General features: G+C 46.3%; 1 protein-coding gene across 1 annotated transcript in view; it reads right to left on the bottom strand.

Moving 5' to 3' along the window:
- The window catches only part of LOC126263280 (semaphorin-1A), a 361,326-nt gene extending 359,112 nt beyond the window's left edge, over positions 1-2,214 (bottom strand). The window contains exon 1 of the mRNA XM_049960366.1: positions 2,112-2,214. Coding sequence (XP_049816323.1) covers positions 2,112-2,214 — 103 coding nt within the window. The remainder of the gene's footprint in view (positions 1-2,111) is intronic.
- Positions 2,215-14,644: the final 12,430 nt, after the last annotated feature.

Raw genomic sequence — 14,644 nt, 5'->3', positions numbered from 1 at the left:
TCAGTTAAAATTTACTCTTCGAAACTTCACGCAATCAATGGAACGAAACTCCGCTTCCCTTTTTATAATTATTTGGTACATAAAGTATTGCCTAATTAAAGTATTGTCTCCTGGCGGGAGGAGAGCTAACAGAAACTCGCTAATCCTTCCAGTGAGACCAACCGCTACAAAAATTTTGCGTCAACTTACACTCTACAGTTCGTACTATTATACAAAAGATTAAGAATTTTTAAATCGTGATGACACACATACAGAGCAGGCGGTGGGAAACGAAGGAATCTCTATGCTACAGCATGTTGTTCTGGCTAACGAACAGTCATTACTACGTACTGTTATCTGTTAATAACCAGTACGAACAGCCACGACGTATTATAGAGCTCTAATGACGTCCCCGTGGGGCCTCTGTGGCTAACCCGGTCTTAACAGATCCCACGACAAACAACCTACTGACTGTCATGTCTTACTGGACACTCCACATCGACACACCGGAAAACTACAGAGTGACCAGATTAACAAGCGCCATTCAAAAATGGCCACACACACATTTTGTATAGTATCTGAAATTAGTAGATTGTTCTACAGCCATGTTGTTCCCCATTCTTTAGGTATGAATTCGGCACTCTGCCGCGATTCACTGATACTCTGACATGGTGTCTAATAATATTGCCATAATAGAAAACAACAGATTGTGTCCACCTCCCGTTTCGTGAAACGGCAGCAACTCACGTCAGCCCCCAGCGGTGACAGCTCGATATTGTATGAAGTATACAACGAGACAAGTGGCCCTCATTTCATCGTCGAGATCGCTCAGTAAAGGACTCTGTCATCCACAGAGCAATTTTATTTATGAGGCTACCTTTAGAGGCCAAGCGGAAAACCGCGCATCGATTTGTGACGGCCGAATAATAGAAATTTCGATTGCGGGTACCGGATATCGAACGACTTAAAGTGAGTGGACATTACAGAAAATAGGATACATTTGTTGGGTTGGGGAAGCAGGTCTGCCGCCATCAGAAACGAAACTTCACATTTCTTATATCCGAAAGGCTGTTAACACGGCGGCAGCTAACAAGTATGTCAAGTGCCGCTCTGTCTCTAATCCACTGTCATTTTTTCGCCTGTTAACAGTGACGATAGAGATGATGGATTAGATGGCGAATTTGGCGCTCAATATGAAGACACTATGGCACATGCAGAGGCCATAACGCAGCTGGACAAAGTACTGGCTTATTTGGAATGCCAGATGGAAACAGTTTCGGCCGAATTAATTATGGTGAAACGACTACTTTATTGTGCTGCGAATCTGGCTCAAAAAAATTTACTGATTGTTCCAAAGTATAAGAGTCACTGCATTTTTTCGGTATTTTGTCACATTTACGTGAAAATAAAGTATAATTTGTGCGTTTACGTCAAAATATATATAACATGTTTTATGGTATTTTGACCATCGCATTAAAGTTTTTTTATAATTTTCCAGATTATTCGATTAAAAACGGCGACGCTCTTACCTTCTCCGGGTAAACGACGTTCCACTGTATTTCCTTTTTGCTTTTCTTAATGCCCCACGCCGCTTTAAAGTGTTATTCTCCTGCTGTTCTTCGTTCTTCACGATACTTTGAACGCTGCTGCTGATTCATCATTACACGGTGAGAGTACCGTCAAGGTACACGCCCAACGTTGCTCCCGCTCTGAGTAGGGTTTCATCTCCGCAGCATTTTTGCTTCCTAACTAAGCTTTCCACTGTGCATTAAAATTAGCATCTCGTTACGAGCAGTACGGCTTCCGACTTTGCAGTTTATTACCCTCTGAACCTCATTTTAAGCAACAACGGCGTCCTCTGATGTTCCGCGATCGTTATACTTTTGGTGTCGAATTGTCTAGTGGAGGCAACCTTCTGACCTGGCGCCTGTCGAGGTAAGTTTTGTTATTCGGCAAAGAAAAATAACGGCGGCTTGAGCGGTGAAACCTTACCGGGATGTCAAGAAGCGGGTCACCGACGGGCAGAAACCATAAGACTGCGTCCTCGGCTTACGGAAGGTATGTATTCAGACGGAAGCGGGATTAAAACACTTTGCGTCGGTGAACGGCAGGGGGCGCTCTAGTCTACTTGCGGTGGTCCGCCTCTTCGAGAAAGCGGCTCCATCTCGCCTGCGCTGTTTCTTTCGTCCGCCGGCCGACGAACTTCTTTCCTCGGAGCTCTCCTGCATTACGCATTCCGAGCCGCAACCAGCACTAAATGTTTAAAGTGAAAGGAAGTCCATTGAATTATATTCCTTTCACGTCTCACAATAAAACATTAATATTCCGCAGCGCATTTCTTGCCGCTTCGAACGCCCGCTTTGCGACTAGGCTCTGTCGGCGGAGCGGAGTTGAGGAAAAATAACCGCAGTCGTTCCTGCTGCGTTATCCTCAACGCTTCCGAGTAACAGCCCGTCATCTGAATTTCAACTCGGGCTGTTGCGGTGAATCGCTCACTAGCTAAAAATCTCCATTTCTTAAAAAAAGTGGCGCTGGAGTCAACTGCTTGAATATTTTGTCAGGCAGTTGTTCCCGACTTGATGTATTTAATGGCGATCCATAAATGTTTTACTTCCACCGCTGAATCTTAAGGGCACTACAAATTCGAAGTAGCAGATAAATACACTGAAGAGCCGAAGAAACTGGTACACCTGCTTAATATCGTATAGGGCACCCTCGACCACGCAGAAGTGCCGCAACACGACGTGGCATGGACTTCACTAATGTCTGAAGTAATGCTGGAGGAAACTGACACCATGAATACTGCAGGGCTGTCCATAAATCTGTAAGAGTGTGACTGGGGGGGGGGGGGGGGAGAGATCTCTTCTGAGCAGCACATTGCACATTGCAAAGCAACCCCCCAGATATCCTCAATAATGTTCATATCTGGGGTGTTTGGTGGCCAACGGAAGTGTTCAAACTCCGAATAGTGATCCAGGAGCCACTCTGTGGCAATTCTGAACGTGTGGGGTGTAGCATTATACTGTTAGAAGTACCCAAGTCCTTTGGAACGCATAATGGGCATGAATGGATGCTAATGTATCACCTGTCAGAATCGTGTCTAGACGTATCAGTGGTCCCATATCACTCCAACTGTACACGCCCCACGCCGCCATTACAGAGCCTCCACCAGCTTATACAGTGCCCTTTGACGTGCAGGGTCCATGGATTCGTGAAGTTGTCTCCATTCCCGTACATGTCCATTCGCTCGATACAACTTGAAACGAGACTCGTCCGACCAGGCAACATGTTTTCAGTCATCAACAGTCCAATGTCGGTGTTGACGGGCCCAGGCGAGGCATAAGGCTTTGTGTCCTGCAATCATCAAGGATACATGACTGGGTCTTCGGCACCGAGAGCGCATATCGATGATATTTCATTGAATAGATGGTACGCAGACACTTTTTGATGGCCCAGCAGTGAAATCTGCAGCATTTTGCGGAGGGGTTGCACTTCTGTCACGTTGAACGATTCTGTTCAGTCGTCGTTGGCCCCTTTTTTGCTGGACCTTTTTCCGTCCGCAGCGATGTCGGAAATTTGATGTTTTACCGGATTCCTAATATTCACAGTAGGTGAATGGTCGTACGAGTAAATCCGTACCTCATCACTACGTCTGAGATGCTGTTTCCATCGCTCGTGCGCCGACTATATATATATATATATATATATATATATATATATATATATATATATATATATATATATATATATATATATGTGTGTGTGTGCGCGCGCGCGCGCGCTAAGTTGGTAAGAATCGACCAATACAGCATACATGAACGTATTTAACGATACCGCTAAAAACTTTCTAACCGTACAGACCGTAGTAGGAACGTAGCTGAGAAATCTGTGAAGTTGGATCCAAGGATTGTTTTAGGATTTTTTGTGTCACAGATTGATTCATTCACTTCTTGTAATTCTTTATATGGGTAATAAACAATTGGTTCAATAACTTTCTGACGTGAAATTAAACTTTCCCGGTGCATAAATTTTTCCTCGAAATTTTGGGCGAACTTTCAGATACCTGTTAGTTGCTGCAACGATATTTCGACGCAGAGTCTTCTGGCCGTTTTCAGGTATATGTAGTTAAGCATAGTGAAGTGAAGAAGTTACAGACGTCTCGCTGATCGCCCGAAATTTCCTTGCACAACCTTCTGAGTGATTGAAAAGTTGTATGTTGTTCCTGGTCTCGAACCCTGGAAGTTTACCTTCTCAAGCAAGAGTCATGACTTGCCCTAAAAGTTACAGTTGTGTCTGTAATTCTGTCCTACATTCGGAAACGCAGAGTAGCTCATCAGCATGCCTGAATAACCCGGCCTATAAGACTTGAAAGGCAAGGTTTCAGGTACGAATCCCGATCTGGCACACAGTTTCAAGCTGTCAAGGAGTTTAGAAACAGAGCACACTCCATCGCAGAGTGAAGGATCTATTCTTAAAATTGTTTGAGTTCCCAATTAAACGCCGGCCGCTGTGACTGAACGGATCTAGGCGCTTCAGTCCGGAACCGCGCTGCTGCTACGGTCGCAGGTTCGAATCCTGCCTCGGGCATGAATGTGTGTGATGTCCTTAGGTTATTTAGGTTTAAGTAGTTCAACGTCTATGGGACTGATGACCTCAGATGCATGTCCCATAGTGCATAAGCCATTTGAACCACTTTTGAACCCAATTAAACTGCAGACCCTAATAAACTGACTGGTAAGTCAATGCGTTCGGCTGAGGAATGCAAGGGTATACCATTTCAAGTTAAGGAAGTTCATGTTGCTACGTCTGGAGTACAAGTCATCCATTGTATCGCCTCGTTCGTTACATGCAATCGGGCTCGCGTCAAATCCCGCACGCCACAGTCAATGCACCGTGGACGTCAGACGAGAGAAGCCGTAGTAACGAATTGATGGAATACATTATGAGGTACTGAGTACTTGAGAAGAGTGTGGATGACAAATTTTTAACACATCACTCGAGGCAGGCAAGATATGGTGCGCTAGTCTTTCCCTACTTCTCCCTAGTGAGTTATGGTGGTAGTCTAAAGGGCTGGATCAAGGACGAGTGACAGTTCCGCGATACAGGTGTTTCGCACTAACTGTTGCAAATAAAGTTTATAAAGTTGTTGAGAGCAACGTTTTGAAGTGCTGTGTTATTACCTAGAGCGAGAAATAGTCAAAGAAATTGCCTGTAAACGGCTTCTAGGTCTGAGTGGCCGAAAGGGCTGAATGTTGAAACAACTTCGGCGGAACTGTTTGGATTTGCCGGCCTGAGTGGCCGTGCGGTTCTAGGCACTACAGTCTGGAACCGCATGACCGCTACGGTCGCAGGTTCGAATCCTGCCTCGGGCATGGATGTGTGTGATGTCCTTAGGTTAGTTAGATTTAAGTAGTTCTAAGTTCTAGGGGACTGATGACCTCAGCAGTTAAGTCCCATAGTGCTCGGAGCCATTTGAACCATTTTTGTTTGGATTTCTCAAAATGTATCAGGTCGATCATCAGCCCTCCTTAGAGTTGAAGTCGTAAATTCATCGGAGCGAAGGTGCTGATACGAGAGTACTACAGGTTTCTGGACCGAAGATTTAAGATATCTGAAGTTTTTCTTCCAATACGGTAAAGTTAGACAATCCGAACGATGTGTTCTTGTCCGCGAGTGGAGGAAGCCGTTTAATTGTTTTTCCGCTTTGATTGAGGCCAATAAATTCCAACTGTTTCCTTGGAAAAATTATAGTGATATTTTTGAGTGACTTTTGCCCCACTAACATTAGCCCTTTTTCTGGAGGAAGGAAATATCTTTAGTATGCTAAAGCTCTTAGGTGATTTTTTAATATTACAAGCAAGGCATACAAAATTATGTACGCGTTTTCAAAACATGCTTTGTACACTTGGCTTCATATTATGGACCAAAATAATTAATTAAGAAATTTTCTCTATTGTAATAAATAGTAAAATGCCATTCCATAATTACCATGCTAAATAGCAATAACAGCATTCAATTATACAGTGCCGGCCGCGGTGGTCGTGCGGTTCTAGCGCTGCAGTCGGGAACCGCAGGACTACTACGGTCGCAGGTTCGAATCCTGCCTCGGGCATGGATGTGTGTGATGTCCTTAGGTTAGTTAGGTTTAAGTAGTTCGAAGTTCTAGGGGACTGATGACCACAGATGTTAAGTCCCATAGTGCTCAGAGCCATTTGAACCAATTATACAGTGGAATATAGTGAACGAACCTCAACCACGTATTTGGGTGGTCGCGAACTGCTGCGCACTTCTACACTGACTTGTTAAAATGTTTGGAATGATGTCCAACAGTTGCCAGCAGCTGTGCATGATGAAAAGGCTGAACATTCACAAATGTGTACCTCAGGCTTCCATTGCGAAAAAAATACATCTGTTGCAGCTAAGACGCGGTAAAAGTTGACGTACACAATTGTAGCCAGATGGTCTGAATAGGTTAAATTGTATTGCTGTTTTGATTGTTGGGGATACTTGTATTATCGCCGGAAGTTGCTAGAAGTCTGCTCTAGGCGAGGTATGAATGACCAGCGATGTAAATTTGATGTCCAACGGTCGGATTTCGGAATCTTTTCGAAAGAGAAATAATTTTAACGCAGTCTCGCATGTCAGAGCGAGGCAGGTGACCCTCATTTCGACTGATTTCTTTAGTGTGTCAGAGCAGAGAAGTTATCAGCATCCTCCAGAATGGGCTTCTGATTAAACATGCTAAGCATTACGTCATGTAATTTGTCTCACACGCCTAGCATCGCAGAGAGTGTGTGGACACCGAGCGCGACCGCGATTGGGACTTCACGCATCGCCGGAGAAGCTCAGAGACCGGAGAAATGGAACTCTTCACTACATCAGCAGCTGTTTTTCTCTGCTGCTGGTGTCGCGCGAGCTCTGTTTTGGTAAAGTGATACTAACTGCACAGTACTCGGCGCCATATCTGCAGTGTTCCTAAGCGGTAAGGAAATTAGTGCGCCTGGTTCTCTGGCGAAGAACAAGCGGCGGTCATTACAGAGGCTGTCCGCAGCTGAAGGCGGTGGCGGCGGCACTTTAGCTCGGTGAGCAGTATGTTTTTTGCTCCTCCTGCTCTTTCATGCCGTCCTCTAAACAGCAAGGCGGTAAACTACTTGGCGGCGGGCAGGGTGTCCCAGCAGGGACACGCGGAAGCCTGCGGCCGCAAGAAGCTTAAGCTTACGACAGGCCAACGCGGCGGCCATGTTGCAGCAGCCAGCCGGCGCCGTTTGCTTAATTGTGTTTTTGCGAATGTGCCGCAGGAGGCAGGAGGCGGTGCAAGAGGACCGTGCAGCCGGAGGGTGGGGGCGAGGGGCGGCGGAATGAAAGCCAGCCGCCCCCTTGGCGTCCGTAGCGGTTGGTGCTGTGCGAGTGGAGGAAGCCTGGGTTGGAGCATCGCTTGTTTCTAAGGAAGAAACGAACCCAGCAGACTCTATTGTCTAGTCAGAAAGAGAGCGCCACCTTCTGTCATCAAAAAAATGATTCGAATGGCTCTGAGCACTATGGGACTTAACATCTGAGGTCATCAGTCCCCTAGAACTTAGAACTACTTAAACCTAACTAACCTAAGGACATCACACACATCCATGCCCGAGGCAGGATTCGAACCAGCGACCGTAGCAGTCGCGCGGTTCCGGACTGAAGCGCCTAGAACTGCTCGGCCATCGTGGCCGGCCAATATATTTAGGGAAAAAAATATGTTTTACATAATAGTCTCAAGTTTTACTATTTTAGCTGTAATAATTTTGGAGATATATACAGGGTGTTACAAAAAGGTACGGCCAAACTTTCAGGAAACATTCCTCACACACAAATAAAGAAAATATGTTATTTGGACATGTCCAGAAACGCTTAATTTCCATGTTAGAGCTCATTTTAGTTTTGTCAGTATGTACTGTACTTCCTCGATTCACCGCCAGTTGACCCAATTGAAGGAAGGTAATGTTGACTTCGGTGCTTGTGTTGACATGCGACTCATTGCTCCACAGTACTAGCATCAAGCACATCAGTACGTAGCATCAACAGGTTAGTGTTCATCAAGAACGTGGTTTTGCAGTCAGTGCAATGTTTACAAATGCGGAGTTGGCAGATGCCTATTTGATGTATGGATTAGCACGGGGCAATAGCCGTGGCGCGGTACGTTTGTATCGAGACAGATTTCCAGAACGAAGGTGTCCCGACAGCAAGACGTTCGAAGCAATTGATCGGGGTCTTAGGGAGCACGGAACATTCCAGCCTATGACTCGCGACTGGGGAAGACATAGAACGACGAGGACACCTGCAATGGACGAGGCAATTCTTCGTGCAGTTGACGATAACCCAAATGTCAGCGTCAGAGAAGTTGCTGCTGTACAAGGTAACGTTGACCACGTCACTGTACGGAGAGTGCTACGGGAGAACCAGTTGTTTCCGTACCATGTACAGCGTGTGCAGGCACTATCAGCAGCAGATTGGCCTCCACGGGTACACTTCTGCGAATGGTTCATCCAACAATGTGTCAATCCTCATTTCAGTGCAAATGTTCTCTTTACGGATGAGGCTTCATTCCAACGTGATCAAATTGTAAATTTTCACAATAAACATGTGTGGGCTGACGAGAATCAGCACGCAATTGTGCAATCACGTCATCAACACAGATTTTTTGGCATTGTTGGTGATGTCTTGACTGGGCCCCATGTTCTTCCACCTACGCTCAATGGAACACGTTATCATGATTTCATACGGGATACTCTACCTGTGCTGCTAGAACATGTGCCTTTACAAGTACGACACAACATGTGGTTCATGCACGATGGAGCTCCTGCACATTCCAGTCGAAGTGTTCGTACGCTTCTCAACAACAGATTCGGTAACCGATGGATTGGTAGAGGCGGACCAATTCCATGGCCTCCACGCTCTCCTCACCTCAACCCTCTTGACTTTTATTTATGGGGGCATTTGAAAGCTCTTGTCTACGCAATCCCGGTACCACATGTAGAGACTCTTCGTGCTCGTATTGTGGACGGCTGTGATACAACACGCCATTCTCCAGGTATGCATCAGCGCATCAGGGATTCCATGCGACGGAGGGTGGATGCATGTATCCTCGCTAACAAAGGACATTTTCAACATTTCCTGTAACAAAGTGTTTGAAGTCACGCTGGTACGTTCTGTTGCTGTGTGTTTCCATTCCACGATTAATGTGATTTGAAGAGAAGTAATAAAATGAGCTTTAACATGGAAAGTAAGCGTTTCCGGACACATGTCCACATAACATATTTTCCTTCTTTGTGTGTGAGGAATGTTTCCTGAAACTTTGGCCGTACCTTTTTGTAACACCCTGTATATGTTTAAGTATAACAAGAATGCGTTTTGCCTTAGGTCTGCCCTTAACGGGAAGTGTCTTCCACTATGGGGTAGCAAATATCGAAGCACCTGAGCGCTGCGGGAACTATCTGCGTGAAAATGCTGTTATACGAGATCTGTGCGTGAAAGAAGCCCGGTTCGACTTTGACGGGCCCCCACCGCGTCCCTTTTGACGGCGCGGAGGCCGCGGCGTGTTCGCTTACGCCGCCCACCGCGTCCGTCTCGCCGGAGTTCCGGCATATCGCGTGTTGCGGGCAGCGGGGACTTCGGCGCAGCCCAGTGAGTCACTGACGGAGGGGTTTGCCGGGAACCCGATAGCCCTGGGCGCTGCCGCTCGGCAGCCTGTCTGCTTGTCTTCATCCTGACGCCAGCTGGTCTCGCCTTCTTTCCGGCAGCCACTAACGTGGGACACAATACCGCCGACGTATTCGACCTTACTGTCATTTAGGAGTATCACTTTTCATTCTCGTTTAGGGTATCACTTTTTAAGGTTGTATGACGTGTATATTTCTATTGTTTATTGTCAAATCACAATTTATGAAAGATGTTTATATTTTATTAATAGGATTAAGTAGGAATAATTAATATTTGTCATGTTGGAAATAATTGTGGTAGCAGGGAATGTCTGCACCAAAGTATTGTTGACAAGAGAGACCGCAAATTGATATAAACTCCTGGAAATTGAATTAAGAACACCGTGAATTCATTGTCCCAGGAAGGGGAAACTTTATTGACACATTCCTGGGGTCAGATACATCACATGATCACACTGACAGAACCACAGGCACATAGACACAGGCAACAGAGCATGCACAATGTCGGCGCTAGTACAGTGTATATCCACCTTTCGCAGCAATGCAGGCTGCTATTCTCCCATGGAGACGATCGTAGAGATGCTGGATGTAGTCCTGTGGAACGGCTTGCCATGCCATTTCCACCTGGCGCCTCAGTTGGACCAGCGTTCGTGCTGGACGTGCAGACCGCGTGAGACGACGCTTCATCCAGTCCCAAACATGCTCAATGGGGGACAGATCCGGAGATCTTGCTGGCCAGGGTAGTTGACTTACACCTTCTAGAGCACGTTGGGTGGCACGGGATACATGCGGACGTGCATTGTCCTGTTGGAACAGCAAGTTCCCTTGCCGGTCTAGGAATGGTAGAACGATGGGTTCGATGACGGTTTGGATGTACCGTGCACTATTCAGTGTCCCCTCGACGATCACCAGTGGTGTACGGCCAGTGTAGGAGATCGCTCCCCACACCATGATGCCGGGTGTTGGCCCTGTGTGCCTCGGTCGTATGCAGTCCTGATTGTGGCGCTCACCTGCACGGCGCCAAACACGCATACGACCATCATTGGCACCAAGGCAGAAGCGACTCTCATCGCTGAAGACGACACGTCTCCATTCGTCCCTCCATTCACGCCTGTCGCGACACCACTGGAGGCGGGCTGCACGATGTTGGGGCGTGAGCGGAAGACGGCCTAACGGTGTGCGGGACCGTAGCCCAGCTTGATGGAGACGGTTGCGAATGGTCCTCGCCGATACCCCAGGAGCAACAGTGTCCCTAATTTGCTGGGAAGTGGCGGTGCGGTCCCCTACGGCACTGCGTAGGATCCTACGGTCTTGGCGTGCATCCGTGCGTCGCTGCGGTCCGGTCCCAGGTCGACGGGCACGTGCACCTTCCGCCGACCACTGGCGACAACATCGATGTACTGTGGAGACCTCACGCCCCACGTGTTGAGCAATTCGGCGGTACGTCCACCCGGCCTCCCGCATGCCCACTATACGCCCTCGCTCAAAGTCCGTCAACTGCACATACGGTTCACGTCCACGCTGTCGCGGCATGCTACCAGTGTTAAAGACTGCGATGGAGCTCCGTATGCCACGGCAAACTGGCTGACACTGACGGCGGCGGTGCACAAATGCTGCGCAGCTAGCGCCATTCGACGGCCAACACCGCGGGTCCTGGTGTGTCCGCTGTGCCGTGCGTGTGATCATTGCTTGTACAGCCCTCTCGCAGTGTCCGGAGCAAGTATGGTGGGTCTGACACACCGGTGTCAATGTGTTCTTTTTTCCATTTCCAGGAGTGTAATTTTAAAAAGGGCGGGAGGGACCGCGTATGGATACATTTTAAGAAAAGAGCGGGAAAGACCGCGCAATGATACATTTTGTAATGGTAGCAGGGATTGTCTGCACCAGAAAGCATTGTTGGCAGGAGAGGCCACAGTTTAGCGTTCGTAGGAAGTCAGTAGTAAGCGAGATGTGAAGCGAGTTGGTAGCAGGTCTGAAGCGAGAGGTTGAGAGGAGCGGAGTGCCTGCCAGCCACTAGCTATGATTTACGAGAGATTATAAACGGATGTACATAGACATCAGCTAACTATTATAATAAGAGGAACTAATATTATTGAATCAATTTTTTGAGAAACTCAAGACTACTGAAGGTGTGTTTGCGCATTGCTAGTTGTAGGATTATTGTAAAAAGTAAGTCCCATTTGAACGTTTGTAAAATCATTTCATTCAGAATATAATTAATTTTTGCCAGCAACATTGCATTTCTAATTATAATCCATCCCAAAAACCATCAACGTAAAACTTTGCAACATTTTATTGTTGTCAAGAAAAAGTTTAACTGTGAATTACGTAACTTCAGTCAAATTAATTAAAGAATAACGTCAGCTTTGCTATTAAAGAATAACGTCAGCTTTGGTAATAAATACAGCCACTTATTATGAAAGCCCACCAGCAGTTAATAGAGTGTAGTAAAACAGAGTAAGTATACTCATGTCGCAGTTCGATGTAGCCGTCAGATGGCGATCCAGTAACAGTAAAAAAGGTAAGGAACAGTTTTGGGTTGTTGCAGATAACGACTGAGGGCCACAACGAAGACACATTCTATGTTTCGTCGAAACAATCAGAAAATCACATTTAATAAGCAGCAATTAAATTTGTATGCGAAGATAGAGAAAGAGAATAAATTTCAAAGGGAGGATTTCATTTGTTATTATTAAGCAAGAGACAGATATCCTAAGGAAAGGTTTCATAGTTTATTGTAAAAGGGAAGGTTATCATTAACAAAAGAGGTACAGAGGAGACGGGAAGGTTTCAAGGTAGGCTGATAATACTTAATCTGGAACCGTCTAATTACAATTGAATGAAACACAATTTTACTGCTGTTCGCGTTTCGCCTTTATTGTCTGCAAGGCATCTTCAGTGGCATGGTATACGGATATATGTTTGTTTATACCACTCAGTTTAATAGTGGACCACTATATTATTGCACTTGGAAGTGACAGCTCTTCGGTTGGCTTATGCTTAGTTTTCGTAATGATATTTAACGAGGACTCGATGAAACTCTTGATGGCGTATGCACAACTGTCTTGAAGTCATTCACAATACCATGCGTTTTCCCTAGTCACCACTGTACTTGTTTAGCGTAACGTCACTCTGTTTTCCCGAAAATGGGCACACACGGCCAACTGAAATAATATCGTTGTGGGCTAGCACTTTTAGAATATTGTATATGTAGATTATAAACAGTTCTGGCGCTTTTTGATTTCCTATAATGCAGTAATAATTTAAAATTTCTACTTACAGCTTTCGTGGACGTTTACCTAAATTTCATGTTTTTGTTCCTTTGTTATCGCTGTTCTGCTTATTATAACTGATGTTGTTGATATTGTTTTCAGACTTCAGAATAGTAGGAACTGAACACTCGGTTTGATGTTTTGTTTTGGTCGGTGTTGCCAACTGTCGAATGTTATTGGCAACTGTTGAATGCGTTTTTGTGATATATATGGTAACACCCTATGTTGCAAATGTCAGACGTACCAATTTCTCACAACCTTTCTTGTAACCGGACGAAAATGGCGTGTGAAGTTAATCACAATAAGGACTGACGACGGCGTGCCCTACTGAGTTTGTATGCGTACAGCAAAGTTGGACATTTTACAGTGACCCATCTTCAAAGTTATTTGATATCCAGGCGGTATATTTCCGAACATGCATCCTTATCGAAGCTGTAATAGGTTCAAATGGCTCTGAGCACTATGGGACTTAACATCTGAGGTCATCAGTCCCCTAGACGTAGAACTACTTAAACCTAACCTAAGGACATCACACACATCCATACCCGAAGCAGGATTCGAACCTGCGACCGTAGCAGCAGCACGGTTCCGGACTGAAGCGCCTAGAACCGCTCGGCCACAGAGGCCGGTCGCATTTTTCGTAAAAAGCGAAGATCAGAAATGTGTTAATTAGCATTAAATGATGTAGGAATTCGTACTTAACGAAACAAATGAAATTAAAGAAAAACTAAATACCAAATTCGATCCAGCGACCTTTTGATTACGCTATTATCAATTTCCGACGCTACTGAGTGAGCAACTCGGCCTGGCGTTTAAATAACCTCAACTTTGGTGAATTAAAGTTCCTGGAAAATTTTGAAAGTCTATTTCCCCGAGAATTTTCGGGAGTTGCATGGAACTGCTATGGAAGATCAATATTTGAGTTCTGATGTTCACGTGCCACTAATATACAGAATTATGTAAGTCCGATTGATGGGTGGTTTCCCTGTTAGTCGAATCCTGGCATTCAGATGCATGTAATGCAGGTTTTAATCTTTATAACTTTTTCCAGATTTACGGCCCTTCCATTACACGCAGTGAGGTTTATCGGTTCATAGTCGTAGCAATTCTTTATAGCCCCGTTCTATACATTCCCATTGTTTTCTATCTCCCTGTTCACAAGTTAACAACAACCATGGCATACGATTCCTCTTCCGCGTAAAAATGCGACGTAGTTTCCACCTCTGCCGTATGCTAGTAAATGCTTGATTCGGATCTCAGTGTCCGCGAGCAAAGGGGAAGAAGCACGGGTCGGAGAACACACCACTCTCGGCAAGGGCCTGGAGGAGATGTGTAAGCGGACACTGCGGAAGAACATTGAACTGTAGCTCGCAACCGTCGAGTGGTTTCCGTCCCCACCGCCCAAGAAGTTTCATTCGGGGGGTGAGACGGTCTTAACCTCAAAAAGAAAAATAGTGGGAAGGCAGGCAGGCCGGTTTCGCCCCGGGGAACGGCGCGCCGCCGCTGATTGAAGGCAGGCGACGCGCTCCCCCAGGTCGGGGCCTATTTCCTCAATCACTGGCCGAGAAATGACCGGCGCGCCTATCGACCCCGCCGCCCAGCGCCAGCCACATGCGGCCCGCCCACGGCACCCTCGAGATTTGTCCGGGCCAACCCCGCTTCCGCGCAGCCCCTCGCGTTGCGGCAACCGTGCACTTG

Source organism: Schistocerca nitens, chromosome 6, assembly GCF_023898315.1.
Source record: "Schistocerca nitens isolate TAMUIC-IGC-003100 chromosome 6, iqSchNite1.1, whole genome shotgun sequence".
Lineage (NCBI taxonomy): Eukaryota > Metazoa > Arthropoda > Insecta > Orthoptera > Acrididae > Schistocerca > Schistocerca nitens.
Note: the sequence above shows the minus strand (reverse complement) of the source record. Positions and strands in the feature narration are given on the sequence as shown.